This window comes from Physeter macrocephalus, chromosome 17 (assembly GCF_002837175.3).
Source record: "Physeter macrocephalus isolate SW-GA chromosome 17, ASM283717v5, whole genome shotgun sequence".
Taxonomy (NCBI): domain Eukaryota; kingdom Metazoa; phylum Chordata; class Mammalia; order Artiodactyla; family Physeteridae; genus Physeter; species Physeter macrocephalus.
This window is the reverse complement of record NC_041230.1, coordinates 27,680,109-27,695,537: the sequence shown is the minus strand read 5'-3', so window position 1 is coordinate 27,695,537 and position 15,429 is coordinate 27,680,109. Positions and strand designations below refer to the sequence as shown.

At 41.9% G+C, this 15,429-nt stretch overlaps 1 protein-coding gene across 1 annotated transcript in view; it reads right to left on the bottom strand.

Moving 5' to 3' along the window:
* The window catches only part of AMFR (autocrine motility factor receptor), a 38,966-nt gene extending 26,789 nt beyond the window's left edge, over positions 1–12,177 (bottom strand). Inside the window, exons 1-3 of the mRNA XM_028477726.2 lie at positions 11,788–12,177; positions 4,630–4,722; positions 1,370–1,534 (exon numbers count right to left, since the gene is read on the bottom strand). Coding sequence (XP_028333527.1) covers positions 1,370–1,534; positions 4,630–4,722; positions 11,788–12,054 — 525 coding nt within the window. The 5' untranslated portion in view covers positions 12,055–12,177. The remainder of the gene's footprint in view (positions 1–1,369; positions 1,535–4,629; positions 4,723–11,787) is intronic.
* Between the last annotated feature and the right edge of the window lie 3,252 nt (positions 12,178–15,429).

The window sequence follows — 15,429 nt, the reverse complement described above, 5'->3', positions numbered from 1 at the left end:
TAAAAATGCAAAACAGGAGAAGGAAGCTCATTCTTCAGCATGGCAGTGTTAATTAAACCTGGCTAAGCATGGCAGTGTTAATTAAACTCAAGATTAACCTTGGTGTCTTTGCTTGGAGGTCTCTGTGTAGCCGCATGGCCAAATGGAAGCACAGAAAAGTATCCCATTACCAGATGGTCAAAATTCTCCAACCAACCTAAATATGAGTATGAGCTGATATTTTGAGATCTTTATCATTTAATTTATGGAATATAACAATATACATTATATTTGCATCTCAAATTCTCAAGGATCCTCCTACCGGTGGGATTATAAGCCTCTAGAAACAATTTGCCAAAGGAATGTAATTCTCTCTTCTAGCTTCAACAGGACTCAACTTCAACAGGGCAGCACCACATTCTGTTGTGTTCTTTCACAATCTTGTTCTAGCCCTAATCCCTCAAAGTCACTTGGGAGGACTTTCCTAGCTCATTCACGGCTAGGACAACTAAAGTGTAATCCAGGTGCCGACTGACTACTATCATAATGCTATGTTAACAGTATACAGCTTGGAAAGGAAGGCCTGGAGCTGTGACTCCCGAGCAGGAAGGTGTAGATACCAAACCAGTCAGGGAGGTTAGAAGCTTCTGTCCATGGCCTGGGATGGGGGTTGAATTATGAAACAGCTAAAGGCTTTGGAACTGAGATTAACTCACACAGACGTGCAAGGACCACCATGGTCCATGAGGACTGGGTAAAGAAAGGGGCAAGCAGGGTTGTGGAGTGGGTTTAATGGAGGGGCAGGATTGTAGGCGTCCATTTACTGGGGATCCACGAGATTAGTTTGGGGCTACTAACAAATGAAGGTTCACCCACACAACTCTGAAGCCAAGAGGCAGATTTTGTACCCAGACAGAAAAGTTTCACTTCTCCAGGGACCAAGGAAGCCAAGAGAGCTACTTCAATCCTGGCCTACGGTGGAAACAATGTAAGCTAGTCAGAAAGAAGGGCCCCAAGAACCAGAGTAAGAAGGGGGAAAATGGAAGGAGATTAGAACAGAAAACATCTGGAAGAGACCAGCTTTTTTTCAGTTTATATATTAAGGTTTCCTTGCACTGTGATCAAAACAGTTTGTGTAGGTGATTTGACCTCACGTGGGCTGTAATGCAACACTACTGGGGAGGGGAAGGAAACCTCCCTAGGGGACACTGCTCCTGCATTCCTTGGCTGCTGCAGAAAATTCCTCAAGAAACAGGTAGGAGGTACCTGATCCAGGAGCCTTCCCTGGGAGAGCTATCCTGCACATGTGTGTCACGGCTCATTCATATTACGCAATTCAGACCTGGCAAATGTGTGCCTAAGTAGGAAAAGAGCTTGGCTAAAAACTCACATATTCAAACCGGTCCTTGCAGAGCTGAACCATCAGATGCAGAAATACCAGTCCAGCAAACCAGAGGCACCACATGACCACTTCTTCCACTGTCTGGACATTCAGCACACCAAAAATGAAAATGAACTTGTAGAAAATGAAATTCCAAAACTTGTCTTTGAGGTGCTAAAAATAAAAATATTTATAAAGGTGATTACCATTATACCTAACCCATTCAAGGAGAAGGTAACATAACAAAAGCTGGCTTCTAAGGAAAAAATAGTCTATTCTCAGCTTCCTAACACTTGTCCACAGGAAAATATCAATAGAAGGCAAAGAAAAAATGAGCCCTCTGGAGGAAAAAGGGAAGACACCTAGAAAGTAATCTATAGATTTTGGATTGAATTCCTTAGTTATGAAATTTTAGCCATTAAAAGGGGAATGATATTAGTTTAGTACCTTATGTATTAATAATACATATACTTCTAACACAAAACAAAAAAGAATGGTGAGAGCTACAAGTATCATTTTTAATACTTCTACTCTCTAGATTTTTAAAACAAACAAAAGAAAAAGACTGGACATTCTTCTTCCTTTTTTTTTTAAACATCCTTCAGATTCAAAAATAACATATGCTCATTTGCCAGCCATAATCAATAATGTATGAAAAAGTACAAAGAAAAGTAAAACAAAAATGATGCCTTAACATTTTTAAGCAGTTTTCTTCCTAAATGTAAAACATTGATTTTTGTATACTTTTATTTCACTTATATTGTGAGAACCTTACCAATGCCAATGAATACTGTCTGAATAGACCACTTTAGTGGTTACACATGGACACCGAAACGTTTTTTTCACCATTCAGAAAATGTTGCAATGAATATCTTTGTACAAGTTTCGATTTTTTCAGCATTATAGAATCAAAGCTTACGGATATTGTTATGGTTTCTAGTAAGTAACATCCATCTGATTTCCAAAGAAGTTATATAAATGTACACACCTACAGAAGTATATCTGCTTCACTGTACTCTTTCTTACACTGAGGATGTCTAGTTTTAAAAATCTTTACTATCCTGAAAAAAAAGGGCAATGAGGGGCGTCTAGCCAACAGATTTTAAAAGATAACTCAAGCCATCTGTGGGAGTGGTGGCAACTGAGTGCAGAGGATAAGGATGAAAATATGGCTCCTAAGTATACTTTTAGGTATAGTTTTGAACCATGGAAATGTTTCACAAATTCAAAAACTTAGAAAGAAAAGCAAAATTAAATAAAAACAGAAATAACTGAACCTACATGTGGAACAAATTGATAATGTGACTATTTAAAGATAAGAGTTATTTTGAGAACTTTAAAACACTGTACTCTGACTATACACCCTTTGTTCAGAGAAGAAAATGAACTAGGGATCCTTGGTGAATGTCTGTTTCCATATCTGGGGCAGGAAAGCATGAAGTGAACCTAGAACATTTTGTGTCCTGGCTCTGAACCTTCACTCCACCATCTATCTGCTGTGTGGCTTTGGGCAAGTTACTTACAATCCCCAGGTTTTGGTTTCCCCATCTATAAGACTGGTCTTATAACAACAGCGTATATCTCATAAAATAGTTGGGGTAACTCAGTAAGTTAATATACGTACGGTGCTTAGACAAGTGCCATAGTAGGCATTAAGTGCATTTAAAAAATTCCTTGTTCTACACAGCCACTTAACGGTTGAATATTTGTCCAATTTTAGGTAGTCAATGTCTTTGCCTCTAGCATTACTCTATTCCTTGAAGGTTAAGCACCCAGAGAGTAAACCCATGTCAATTCTATAGCATTCTAACTCAAAACGGCGCTTAATAAATGCTACTGGATGACACTGGTCAAAAACTGTCATCACTGAACAACATGAAAGACGTGATCTATACTGAAAAAACTGAAAGTAGAGTTGAGTGACAAATGTGCCCCTTATGATTACCTCCAGGTATTTGAAAAATCTCTGTAATACTCCAAGGTTATGTTTTCTGCAAATTTTGAACTGATATTTAACATTTTAGGAAAAAGAAAGCAGTATGTAAGGCCCACTGGTGCCAGATCAATCCACCAGCAATTAGGTTGCTTGCCAGCCTGACCAATTTCTGGCCCACAGGTCATAAGTTTTTCTTGAAAACAAAAGAAGCCATCAAAAAAAAGCTTCCGTATCCTACCAAAAAACCCTCTATGTTCTACTGATCCCATCCAGGAGACCTCTGGAGTCGATATTTTAGAGAAAGTACTGAATACTCACTAATGAAAAATTTCTGGGAAAACAAACAGTCCTGCCCTTAACAGCATCCAAGGGCTCAATCACACAGTAAATGCATTTCACCTCTAAACTAGGACCTCAGCTGATTTAATAACAAGAGATTTGGGTTGAAAAGGATATGTAAGGGGTGAGGCCACTGTTGTGCTTTTAATGTAGTAGGTTCCTGTGTCTTACCACTGGGATAAGATAAAGTACAATATAGTTCTGTTTGTATGTTATTGTTTTAAAGGCCAGTTCTAAATTCTTACTTTAAAACACACTATTCTACACTCCATCCACTAAAATCCTTGGGGAACTGCCAATCTGTAGGGAACTGCCAATCTGTACAGTATGCTTGTGGCATTAATTCTTTAATGAAAGCACCTCCTGCTCATACATGCATTCTGAGAGTAATGTTCAAATGTCAGACTATCTCACCTGAACGTTGCTTGTAGAATGATGAATCTTAATACACTTTTCCAAAGTGAAAAACTAAAATCTCTCAGTAAATTCCTTTGGAAAAGAACCCATATTCTAAAGAATGGTATATACAACTACTCAAACTAAAACAAGTCTGAGCCTCTTTTAAAATTACCTCATAAAAGTCATGCGGAAATAGCTATAAAGAACAATATTGGGACAACTTGGATACATTAAATACGGATTGTAGATTACATAAAGTATTTCATCAATGCTGACTTTCCTGATTTTGATCACTGTGCTATGGTTACATAAGAAAATGTCCTTGCTCTTAGGAAACACATATTAAAGTACTTGAGGTTAAAGGGGTATGATGTCCCCAGTTTACTCTCAAAAGGATCACAAAAAATATGTATATATAAATAGAAGGCAACTGTTAGAGTAAATGGGGAAAAATGTTAATAACTCTGAATCTGGGTGAAGTCTGTATACGAGTTCTTCATATTATTTGTACAACTTTTCTGTAAGTTTGAAATTATACCAAAAAATTTTTTCTTTAATCTGGTCACAAGAATGCATCCTTGCTATCTGGACTTACCTGTCTTTCGCTCACTCGAAGAGGGCCAAATACAATACACTGGATTAGCTTAGCCACCAACATCAAAACACAGCAAGCAGTATTTACTAGAACCTGTACACAAACCAAAGAAAGGAAGTTTATTTCATTCTGTTGAAAAAGAAAAGCAGCTCTAAAAATTTTATATTAGGAATTCAGCCAACATTTCTAATGACTGAGACTTTCCAGTTTTCTACCAGTACAAGATAAGTAATATTTGAAGGGGCACATTTTTATGGGTGGCAGGGTACGGATGGGAGTGGGGAGGAGAGGCACCAGCTCAGCAGTTCATTCACAGAGCCCTGTCCCAGCATGCACCCTCCAGAAGGCCATCTTCCCCTTCAGTCTTAACTGAATTGTGTGTAAACTTTGTACTCTATGCATCTTAAAAAACCATAAGTATCTCCTAGGTACATCACTTCCTACATTAAGATTTTGACAGCCTAGAAGAAAACTTTTCCAGAAAATGCAGTTATCATGAACAGTGAAGTCCAGCACCCAAACATCCTGCCCTGCCCTGTCAGAAAAATAGGACATGTGGAGAAGAGTGTGGATGGTCACAAAAAAGTCACAAGATCATGAAGAACTGAGAATCAAAAACATACACATTTTCAAATGTATTGCAATGGGACAAAAGGTATCTGTGGTTGGTGTTAGCCTTAAAGGAAAGGTTCTGGGGCATTCAAGAGGAATGGACTCGAGAAAAAGCAGGAAGAGCTGAGAACTGAAAGGCAACCATGAAACACCAATGACAATCCAAGCCTTCTTCACCAGCAAGTGGAAAACTTTCTCAGTAATTAAGAGAGGGATCTCCTTACACCTAAACAACAAAGGTAATGCTTACAAAATGAAAACGTGGGCTGCCCCTGACTCAGAGGCTAGTGTGGCACATCACATTACTGATGCTCAAATGATTTCTAAAACCACAGAACCTGAAAAAGCCAAAAGGACCTTGATGAAGATGGTAAAGAGGACTTTTATCAAGAGCAAATGAAAACAAACACCAACAACGTAAAGGCTGCTTCAATCTTTGATTCACTAAGTTTACAGGAAGGTGGCCATATTCCTCTTTCCAGGTCATTCTTCCATCTACTTTTAAAAGAAGCAAATGATATTTTAAGAATAAGTAAATAAAAGGAAGGTGACGGAAGAGAGTAAGATAAGAAAGCAAACTCTCTAAGATCTCTTCAGGTTCCCCCTTAGTGCTTCACACCATCCAGCCCTTTGGTAGCCTTGACGCATTACATACAATGAATGGTAGCCCTGATTCATTACAAAAGATTAAATTATGTTTAGTTACATTCTGCCTGTCTAATGGGGCAAGGAAGTATATGATGTATTTTCAAAGAACTGAAACAAAAATAGTGCTGAAAAATGAAACTCTTCTGGTAATTAAATCCTTCAAATAGCCAGGAAAAATCCCAAATTAGTTATCCAAAACATCCCACCTCCCTAACATGACTCCCTGTGGAGCAGCCCTATTCAAAACATTCCAACAAATAGTGTAGAATACTAAATTTTAAGGAGATGAAATAGAGGTTTAAAAGGCTCATCTTCATTGTGCTCTAAACCAGTTAATGTGAACCCCAATCATGTTAATTAAGAAAAAATGTCCTAAGACAAAACTACAACCCCAATCCTTCATGCCATATCCCCCAGCTGAACAGGATTTTAAAAATCAGCCAAACATCCCCAGCCTAATTACAAAACAATTTTTTAAAATTCTTCCTGTTTTTGCAGGTAGGCTTACAAAGTAAAGAAATAAATTCAACACATTTAGCACCTACTTGCTCAAGGCATGTGGGACATTAAGAGAAATGAGGGTGATCTGGATCCTGCGCTCAAAGAGCTTTTAGGATCTACAAGACACAGAACTTGGTAAGCATCTAACAGACCAAGCCACCTGCTGCGAGAACAACAGAGGAGAAATCAAATTTAGGGTCGCTTAATCATTTCTCTACCCTAAACAGCATTCTCATACACCTTGGGTTACAAAATAAGAAATAAAGTATTACTTCTCAGGTAAAAGTTTTCTTAAGTTTTTCTAAGTTCAAAAATGAGGTATAAAAATTTTGTATCTTTGATTTACCAAAAAAACAAAAGTGGAAGTCCCTCATAATTCCATCACCCGTAGATAAACATTTCCTATTGTAATATAAATGGAAGATTTAAAAATTAGCACAGCTAAGAAGGGAAAAAGGGCTTGAGAAAGTAAACTGATATGAGAAAGGGATTTTATGTAAAAGGAAAGAGATAACCTTTTGTGAACTTTTGTGAAAGTGAAAGCTATACAGGATTGGAAGCAACTAAATTATTTTAAGATCATGAATGAAGTGTTTTTAAAAGCACCTCAGTAATTATTAACTATTCTATTCTACTTACAGAAAAATGTCTTAATTTCACAAATATCATCATTCCAATAAAGATATAATAAATTCTCAATTTTAAAGTTCACAAAGGCTTGAAAAATTGCAGATACAGAAAGAAACATAATTGTACCACTCCTCATTTAAAAGCAAATCCCAGGATTACCATATACACGTTACTATATATAAAATAGATAATCAACAAGGACCTATTGTATAGCACAGGGAACTCTACTCAGTATTCTGTAATAACCTATATGGGAAAAGAATCTGAAAAAGAATGGCTATACGTATAACTGAATCACTCAGCCGTACACGTGAAACTAACACAACACTAAATCAACTATACTCCATTATAAAATAAAAATTAAAATTCCAAATCAGATCCCAGTAGGTCACCAGTGATATCCTTACAGAAACACTTCAGCCCATATTTAAACCAACGGAATTGGGACAAACTTTCTCACCTCACTTTATCCTTGCAGACCACAGTAAAAGTACTAACCTCATTCTGCTCTACAGAGCTAACTAATCTTTCTTTGTGGGCAGAATCCAAACTTAAATGTAAGTAAATCTAAGCACAAGGGGTTCCCTGGAGCACTGTTTATAATAGAAAAATGAAAACCAATTAAATGTCCATCAGGGAGGTTAGTTCAATAAACCGTAAAACAACCATTCAACAGAATACAATGAAGCCAGGAAAACTAAGTCAGCAGTTCTGCATTTACTAGCATTATACAGAACCTTCAAGATAACTTGCTCACTGAAAAAAAAGCAAAGTGTAGAAATGTGATTACTACGCTACCTTCTGTGTATGAAAAAGAAAGAATATGTATACATATCATATATATTTGTATAACATGTAGCTGTGAACTGTGTCGACTTGATCAATCTGGGTATTTCTTAGTCTTCTACTTAACACCAGCACTAACTACCCCCTCCCCCCCAAAACACACCTTTTATCAGTCTCCTCCTTTAAGGACAACTGGAATGTTACTTTTCTGTAGGCTCCCAGTGACAAGTATAAAATGCCAGTAATGCAAACTCCCTTATTATACTGATGCTTGTGTTCCCCTTTGCACAACATTAGGGAAATAAATGAGATTACGTATACAAAGCATGCAGCATACATATAGCAAGCAATCAAATAGCAATCTCCTTCCCCCCCACTATAAAGATTTTTCCTATATTTTTAAGTTGTTTATCTAGGCTTATATCCTATTATTTACAAGTTTAGTCTTTTTCTTCAGCTGCCCCAACATTTCTGGAGCTAACATTTTTTCTCTAATCATCTTTGGAATATTCATCTCATAAAGACTCAAACCTAGTAAATTACTTTCAGTTCTCAAGTTGTGTAATTATGTGAAGATGGGCTCATTGAAGCAGGAGTCAGAAACTTTTTCTCTAATGGGCTATCAGACAGTAAATATTTTTAGACTCTGTAGGCCACATGCTCTCAGTCTCATATTCTTCCTTTCGGAAAAAAAAAAAAAAAAAACTTTAAAAATGTAAAAACCATTATTAGCTAATAGGCCAAATAGGCCAACACGGTTTGCCAATCCCTGCTCTCAATGGTCAGTTCACTTTTATCCATTTTCGTTTTTGGTGACTTTTTCCCTTGACACTTCTATTTAAACTACTTCATTTGCATATAATTAAGTCATCAGAACCTTAAAACTTGTTTCATGTCTATTTCTCCATTTTACCATGTCCAGCTCTTACAGTTTTAAAAGCAAATACATAAAAAAGAAAAATAAAAAACCAGAACTGAAAAAAAAACAGGAGAAAGTAATGAAACTAATGAGTAAGATTAATGAAGTTGAAAAGCCAAAAACACCTGAACAATTCAAAACAATGATGGAAACTAATCAGGAGGTACTTTAATGGAAGTGACATCTGAACAATGTAAAATTACCCGAGAAGTGAGTAACAAAATAAAACCTAATCTGGAATGAAAGTTCTAGAAAGACATGAAGAAACAAATAATCATGTCAAACCTGGGTATTTGTTAGTGCAACAACCCTGGGAACCTCCCCTCACACCTGTTCTCAATGTCAGTGCCAGAGGGCCACCTGGAGAACTTTCCTTGGGGACTGGAATCCTAGGTCACTACACCTCCTGGCCTCTTCCCAGTCTACATAAATCCATCTTCCCTACTGTGGCTATAGGCCCGCCCCTGAAAAGATCATCTCATCATGACAGCCCCTCCTCCCCTCCACTCCCACTTAAACCCTCTGGCCCATGAAATAATGTTCACATTCCTTAACAGAGCAGGCAAGGTTTACATCATCTGACCTTCACCCCATACCCCATCCTCTCTCTCATCAGTTTCTCAACCATTAACATGCCTAAAATCACCTAGGACATTAATCAAAATGAAGACATTATATCAGTATCTATATTCATCTAAACTATGCCCTACAAAGATAAGTTTTAGAGATTCCAATATGCAAAATAATATCTAGCAGGATTTGAAAACTGGCAGAAAGATCAATTGATTGTTTTGTCTTGCCTTTTTTTAAAAATATTTATTTATTTATTTGGTTGCGCCGGGTCCTAGTTGCAGCAGGCGGGCTCCTTAGTTGTGGCAGGTGAACTCTTAGTTGCAGCACACATGTGGGATCTAGTTCCCTAACCACGGATCAAACCCGGGCCCCCTGCACTGGGAGCGTGGAGTCTTATCCACTGTGTCACTAGGGAAGTCCCTTGCTTGGTTTTTAAAAAACTGAATCTGAGTGTCCTTGGGCAGGGCAAGAAAGGATCCATTCTGACAAAGGCCCCGCCATATATTGACCTAATAACGAGATCTGGCAGGCCTCAGAGGAAGGCATTTGAGATTTTGACTCCCACTCGTATACTAAAGCAGAAACTTAAGTAATGAGTGATGAGGAAAACTGACAATGCATACATGGAGGGTCTGAGGAACCAAGAAAGACCAAGATAAGTGTGAAAACCACAGAGGAAAGATGGAAGAAAAACAGCAAGATCAACTGAGAAAGGAAAAAAATCATCAGCAGATAGGAAGAAATTACAAACTCGCATGAGGCAAGACCTCTGTTGAAAAAGCTGGGAAGAAAAGGAAATTTTCTTAAAAGTAATAATTTTCACAGAAAATCAACAGGCTTTATGTAATGTTTTATGAAGAGGTGTTAACCTTGGAATTTGAACATGAGTTTTGTAAAAAGAAACTCAGGGGAGGGGGCAGGGAGGTCATAAAACAATACTAGTAGTAGTTAAATACTACAGCAGTTCCATTTCAAAGGCTTTTTGTATCTTATACTTAAATATATATATATATAAAAGACTACATTATAATCTCAACATTTGGCAAAATCACTCTTCACATCACAGTTTACCTGCCAACTGAAATGCAAAAATAGATTTTAAAAATCTATGTTTAATAGAAATTAAACAAGAGACATGTGGCTGAGTTCTTTCTCTTCTCCCTTCTTCTGTACTGTAAGGTTCAGCTTTACACAGCAGTGGAGGAATGGAACTTCACCCTTCACTGCCTTCTACTCATCTCTTCATCAGAAGGACCAAGAGACTTGATCCACACCCACAGAGCGGGATTAATGATAACAAATGAGTTGTGTATCATTCCGTATACTTGGAATATTAATCCCAGTCACTTACAGCCGGCTCACCCCGAAACGAGAATTTACAGGAGAAGACAAGACTCTGGACCCAAGACACCACAGCAAATCCAAGGGACAGACTTCAGTCCTGGAACAACTTTTCTGATCGCCGTGGGGTTTCCGTGAGGCATTCAAAGGCCAAGGTAGAAGCCAAGCTTTTAAGCCAAAATACTGTTGATCTACCCGCCTGAAATTATCTGTTCTAATAAGTGAAACCAGCATTTATGCCTTGTAAATGCTGCTTATCTTACACTGGCAGACAAACTGGAAACCGTGTTTTAAAATGGATCACTAAAAGGAGAAATTCTGAGTTCAAATGGAGAGACACCTCTTGACTCCGAATGTTTTGGCTGCCTTCAGACATCAAAGGAAACTTTCATGAATCACCAGGTAAAAGCAGCAGGAAAGGAAGCACAGTTTGTGTGTTTGTTCTACCCAGAGAACAATCACAATAATAAACAGAAAAAAAAAGGCCTCTCTCCAAACAGGAATGTCCGAACACACCCAGATGCCTAAAATTCTCCTATGCTCAACATCCGAATTGTCTCTTCCCTCTCTTCGTGGGAAACCTGTTAACATTTCCGGGTCTGACAGTCCGAAAAGCCTTCTAACTTCCCTCCGCAGTTTAATAAAATAGCCGGGGTAACTGACTGGCCGGTCCCAGCCTCCCCGGTCAACCCGCTCTTTGAGGGCTCCTTGTTTCCTTCCCGGTGGTCCCTCAGAACCCCAACGCTGCTCCGCCATCGTTTACTTCTCCCCCCAACCCACCCCAGCACCTCCCCCCTCCCCCCCGGTCCTGACCCTCCCCGGCCGGCCGCGTCCCCTCGCGCCCCGCCCCCTGCGCCTCCCCAACCGCGTCCCAAAGTCCCTTCCTCAGGCCCTCAAAGCCGACCCTGCCCTCGGGACCCGCCCCTCCTCACGACCCCAAAGCCACCCCCACAACCCCTCACCGGGTCCTTCGGTGGCGCGCACGCGGGCGGGGCCCCGCCCCCGGGGCCTCGCACTCGGGGGTCCCGGGGGGAGAGGACCCGGGCCCCAGCCACGCCCCCCACAGATAATGGGTGACATGGCGGTCCCCACAATCCCCCGCCCGCTCCTCTCCGCTCCTCCTCGGCGGGCCCGGCAGCCTCGCTCACCCACACGAACAGGCTGTCCGAGAGCAGGTACTGGGCCACGTCGCGGGCCCGGGGTCCTCCGGTGCTCGGCCGGACGAGCGCGGCCGGGTCTGGCTGCACCGGGGCCGTTACCGGCTCCGCCTCGGCGGGCCCAGGCCCGGGCCTGGCCTCGGGCTGGCTGAGAGCGCGGTAGGCGCTGACGATGGTGCCGAGCAGGGCCAGGCCGCTGAGGCCCGTGTAGGTGCGGAGGCTGGGCCAGGGGAAGCGCTCGAGGAAGAGCAGCGGCATGGCGGCAGCGGCGGCTTCCAGCCCCCAGGCCTCCCCGCGCTGCGGCCGGGCCGCGGCGGCCTCGTGAACGGCGCCCACGGGCTCTGGCGTCGCCGTTGCCGTTGCCGTTGCCGTCGCCGCTGCCGCCGCCGCCTCGCCGGGCCGGGCCGGGCCGCTCCTGGCCGCTCGCGCCGCTCCGCCCCGCGCCGCTCCCGCTGCTGCCTCTGCCGGCGCGTAAGAGCCTTGGCTGGCTAGGGGCGGGCCGCCGCCCCCAGCAGGGTGCGGGCGGGACGGGCGCGGGGGCGCGGCCTCCGTCCCCCGCCCCCATCGGTCGCGCCGCCGCCTGGCTGGCGAAGGCCCCGGCCGCAGGCCCTGGGGCCCAGAACCCAGCATTATCCTCCGCCGACACCCCAGCTCGGCCTGGCCCGCGGATGCACAGGGCACCCGACCGGGGCCGAGCCCAAGCGTCACTCAGGCCCGACGGCGCTGACGAGCGGTCGAGCCCTGGCCGCGTGGCCGATCCGCGGGACGCGGGGAACCCCACCACCGGGCGTCCGGCCACTTGTCCCTTCCCTTGCTTCCTTAAACTCCCCCTTAAGCAGGTTACCCCGGAGCACCCCCTGCGGGCCTAGGAGCTTCCTAGGTGGCTGAAGAGGAGATGGTACTTAGGGAATAATAGAGGCCCTGACCCCATAGAAAATTAACCAACGGTCTTAAATTCCTCGCAAATAAAGTTTCTGCTGTTTACTTTTAACCTCCAGCCGATTCTAAAACGAATCTGATAAAAGCAGGAAGTAAAAATGTGTTCCCTCATACACCAGGTAGGAATGTAAAATGGTGCAGCTATTTTGGCAAGTGGTCTGTCAGCTCCTCAAAAAGTTTAAACCTAAGAGTGACCATTTGACCTTGCAATTCCACTCCTAGGTAAATAACCAAGAGAAATGAAAACACACCACGGCACAAAATGTGCACTCAAATGTCAATAGCAACGTTATTCTTAATAGCCAAAGGTAGAAACAACCCTAATGTCCCTCAAGCGATGAATGGATACCTAAGTGATACCCCCTACAATGGAATAGTATTCAGCCATGAAAAATGAAGTACTGATACATGCTGCAACATGGACAAACCTTGACAACATGCTAAGTGACAGCAGCCACACAAATGGCCGCATAGTGTGATTCCATTTATTCGAAATGTCCAGCACAAGCAAAAACATAGGTAGACAGAGAAAGTAGATTAATGGTTGCTTAGGGAGATGAGGGAACTGAAGTATAAAAGCTAAACATGGATTTCTTTTTGAGGTGATGAAAGTGTTCTAAAATTGTGGTGACTGTGGCACAACTCTGAATATACTAAAAATCTTTAATTAATTGTATATTTATATGGTGAAATATGTAAAGTATAGCTCAATAAGGCTGTTAAAAAAAGAAAGCACTACTAAAGAAAAGTGCTACCTTGGGGGTCTTATTCCTCATTGTATCCCCAAGGCCTGTACTAGTGCCTGATGCAGAGTAGGTATTCAGCAAATATTTGTTGAAGCTTACAAACTTTCAAAAGAAAAGGACTAAAATATATTCAAGGTCTCTTTCATACCTAATATTCTAATTCTAAAATTTTATTAGTTAGAAAACAAAAGATCGCTCAGCTCAACGTGATTACTATCCAATTTGTAATTTTTAGAAACATCCTATTAAAGGGCCTGTGATGAACACAACAGTTTGGCTTTTACTGGGGAAGGAGGATGAGCACGTACACACACACACACTTTTTTATATGAGATCTATATGATGAAACTTTCAGTTCCCTTTGGTTCTCTACCTGTAGCCATTTGATTAAAATGCTAAACTTTCAACTTTATTGGTAAATAAAGTTTTATATGTTAAAAAGGATAGTGATTTTCCACGGAAGTAACTTCTACTTTATCTGAGCCCCCATAATTTTTTTTTTTTTTTTTTTTTTTTTGCGGTACGCGGGCCTCTCACTGTTGTGGCCTCTCCCGTTGCGGAGCACAGGCTCCAGACGCGCAGACTCAGCGGCCATGGCTCACGGGCCTAGCAGCTCCACGGCATGTGGGATCCTCCCGGACTGGGGCACGAACCCGTGTCCCCTGCATCAGCAGGCAGACTCTCAACCACCGTGCCACCAGGGAAGCCCAAGCCCCCATAAATTTTAAACCACACTATCCAACTATCCAAATTCAATCCAAGCCACAATAGTTATATCGTATACCAAACTTGTCCTGTCACCATAAGAAAGGGGCTACTGTTAATAAATCTGTCCTTATTAAGGTACAATATTCCACCATCTTGAATTCAAAGTGTTATACTGAGTTATATTTTGAGAAAACCACTACTTTCTAAGTGTTAAAACTTTAGGCAGCCTGTTTCCTGGAATGACTTTGTGTTTAATAGCAACTTTTAACATTTGATTCTGACTACATAAAAACTATAGTCTAAATATTATACTTTTAGAAGCTTGTAATTTCTGAAGATTCAATATGAGAATAGGTGACATTAACCTAACTATATAAGGTTATTTTTTATTTGCATTTTAAAAGATCTTAAAGGTTTGCATCTGGGGCTTCCCTGGTGGCGCAGCGGTTGCGCGTCTGCCTGCCGATGCAGGGGAACCGGGTTCGCGCCCCGGTCTGGGAGGATCCCACATGCCGCGGGGCGGCTGGGCCCGTGAGCCATGGCCGCTGAGCCTGCGCGTCCGGAGCCTGTGCTCCGCAACTGCAACGGGAGAGGCCACAGCAGAGGGAGGCCCGCATACCACAAAAAAAAAAAAAAAAAGGTTTGCATCTGGACGTCTTACTGGGATAATCAGTATTTGTTCTGCCAACATTTTGTCCTCACCCATTCCAAGAAGGTAGCCAGGCTTTTGTACATCCTTCCCTCAAGGATTTTTTTTTTTTCCAAGGACAGAACCCACCTTCTAAAGTCAACCAATGCTCCTGGTTCTTTGTACTGCATCCTACATCATGATAGGAGTGGGAAAGGAGACCAGACTCAGGGGGATCAATACTAGTGTGGCCAGGAAGGCTGGACCACAGGCATAGGGGCCACCTGCATCATTGGCATCCTAAGGCCCAACTGTGGCAGGGAGGCAATGGAACCAGACTTAAGAAGCTAGTTCAGCTTGGACAAATATCCATGGAGTCCATGATGGAAGCTAGAGGTCTCCCCACCCCCACCTTCATTTCAGAGTACCATTTATGCTTTCTGGATTCGTATGACTTTGGGTAGGTCCCCTATTCCCAATAATGAGTGAGACTGAATTCCCTGCCATTTTGTGAGATGGGGGCTCTGATTTGGTTTGATTTAAAGGAAATAAATATAACATTTCAGACAAAACAGAGTTGTGAAGATTCATATCTAGATACATTATTGCTCT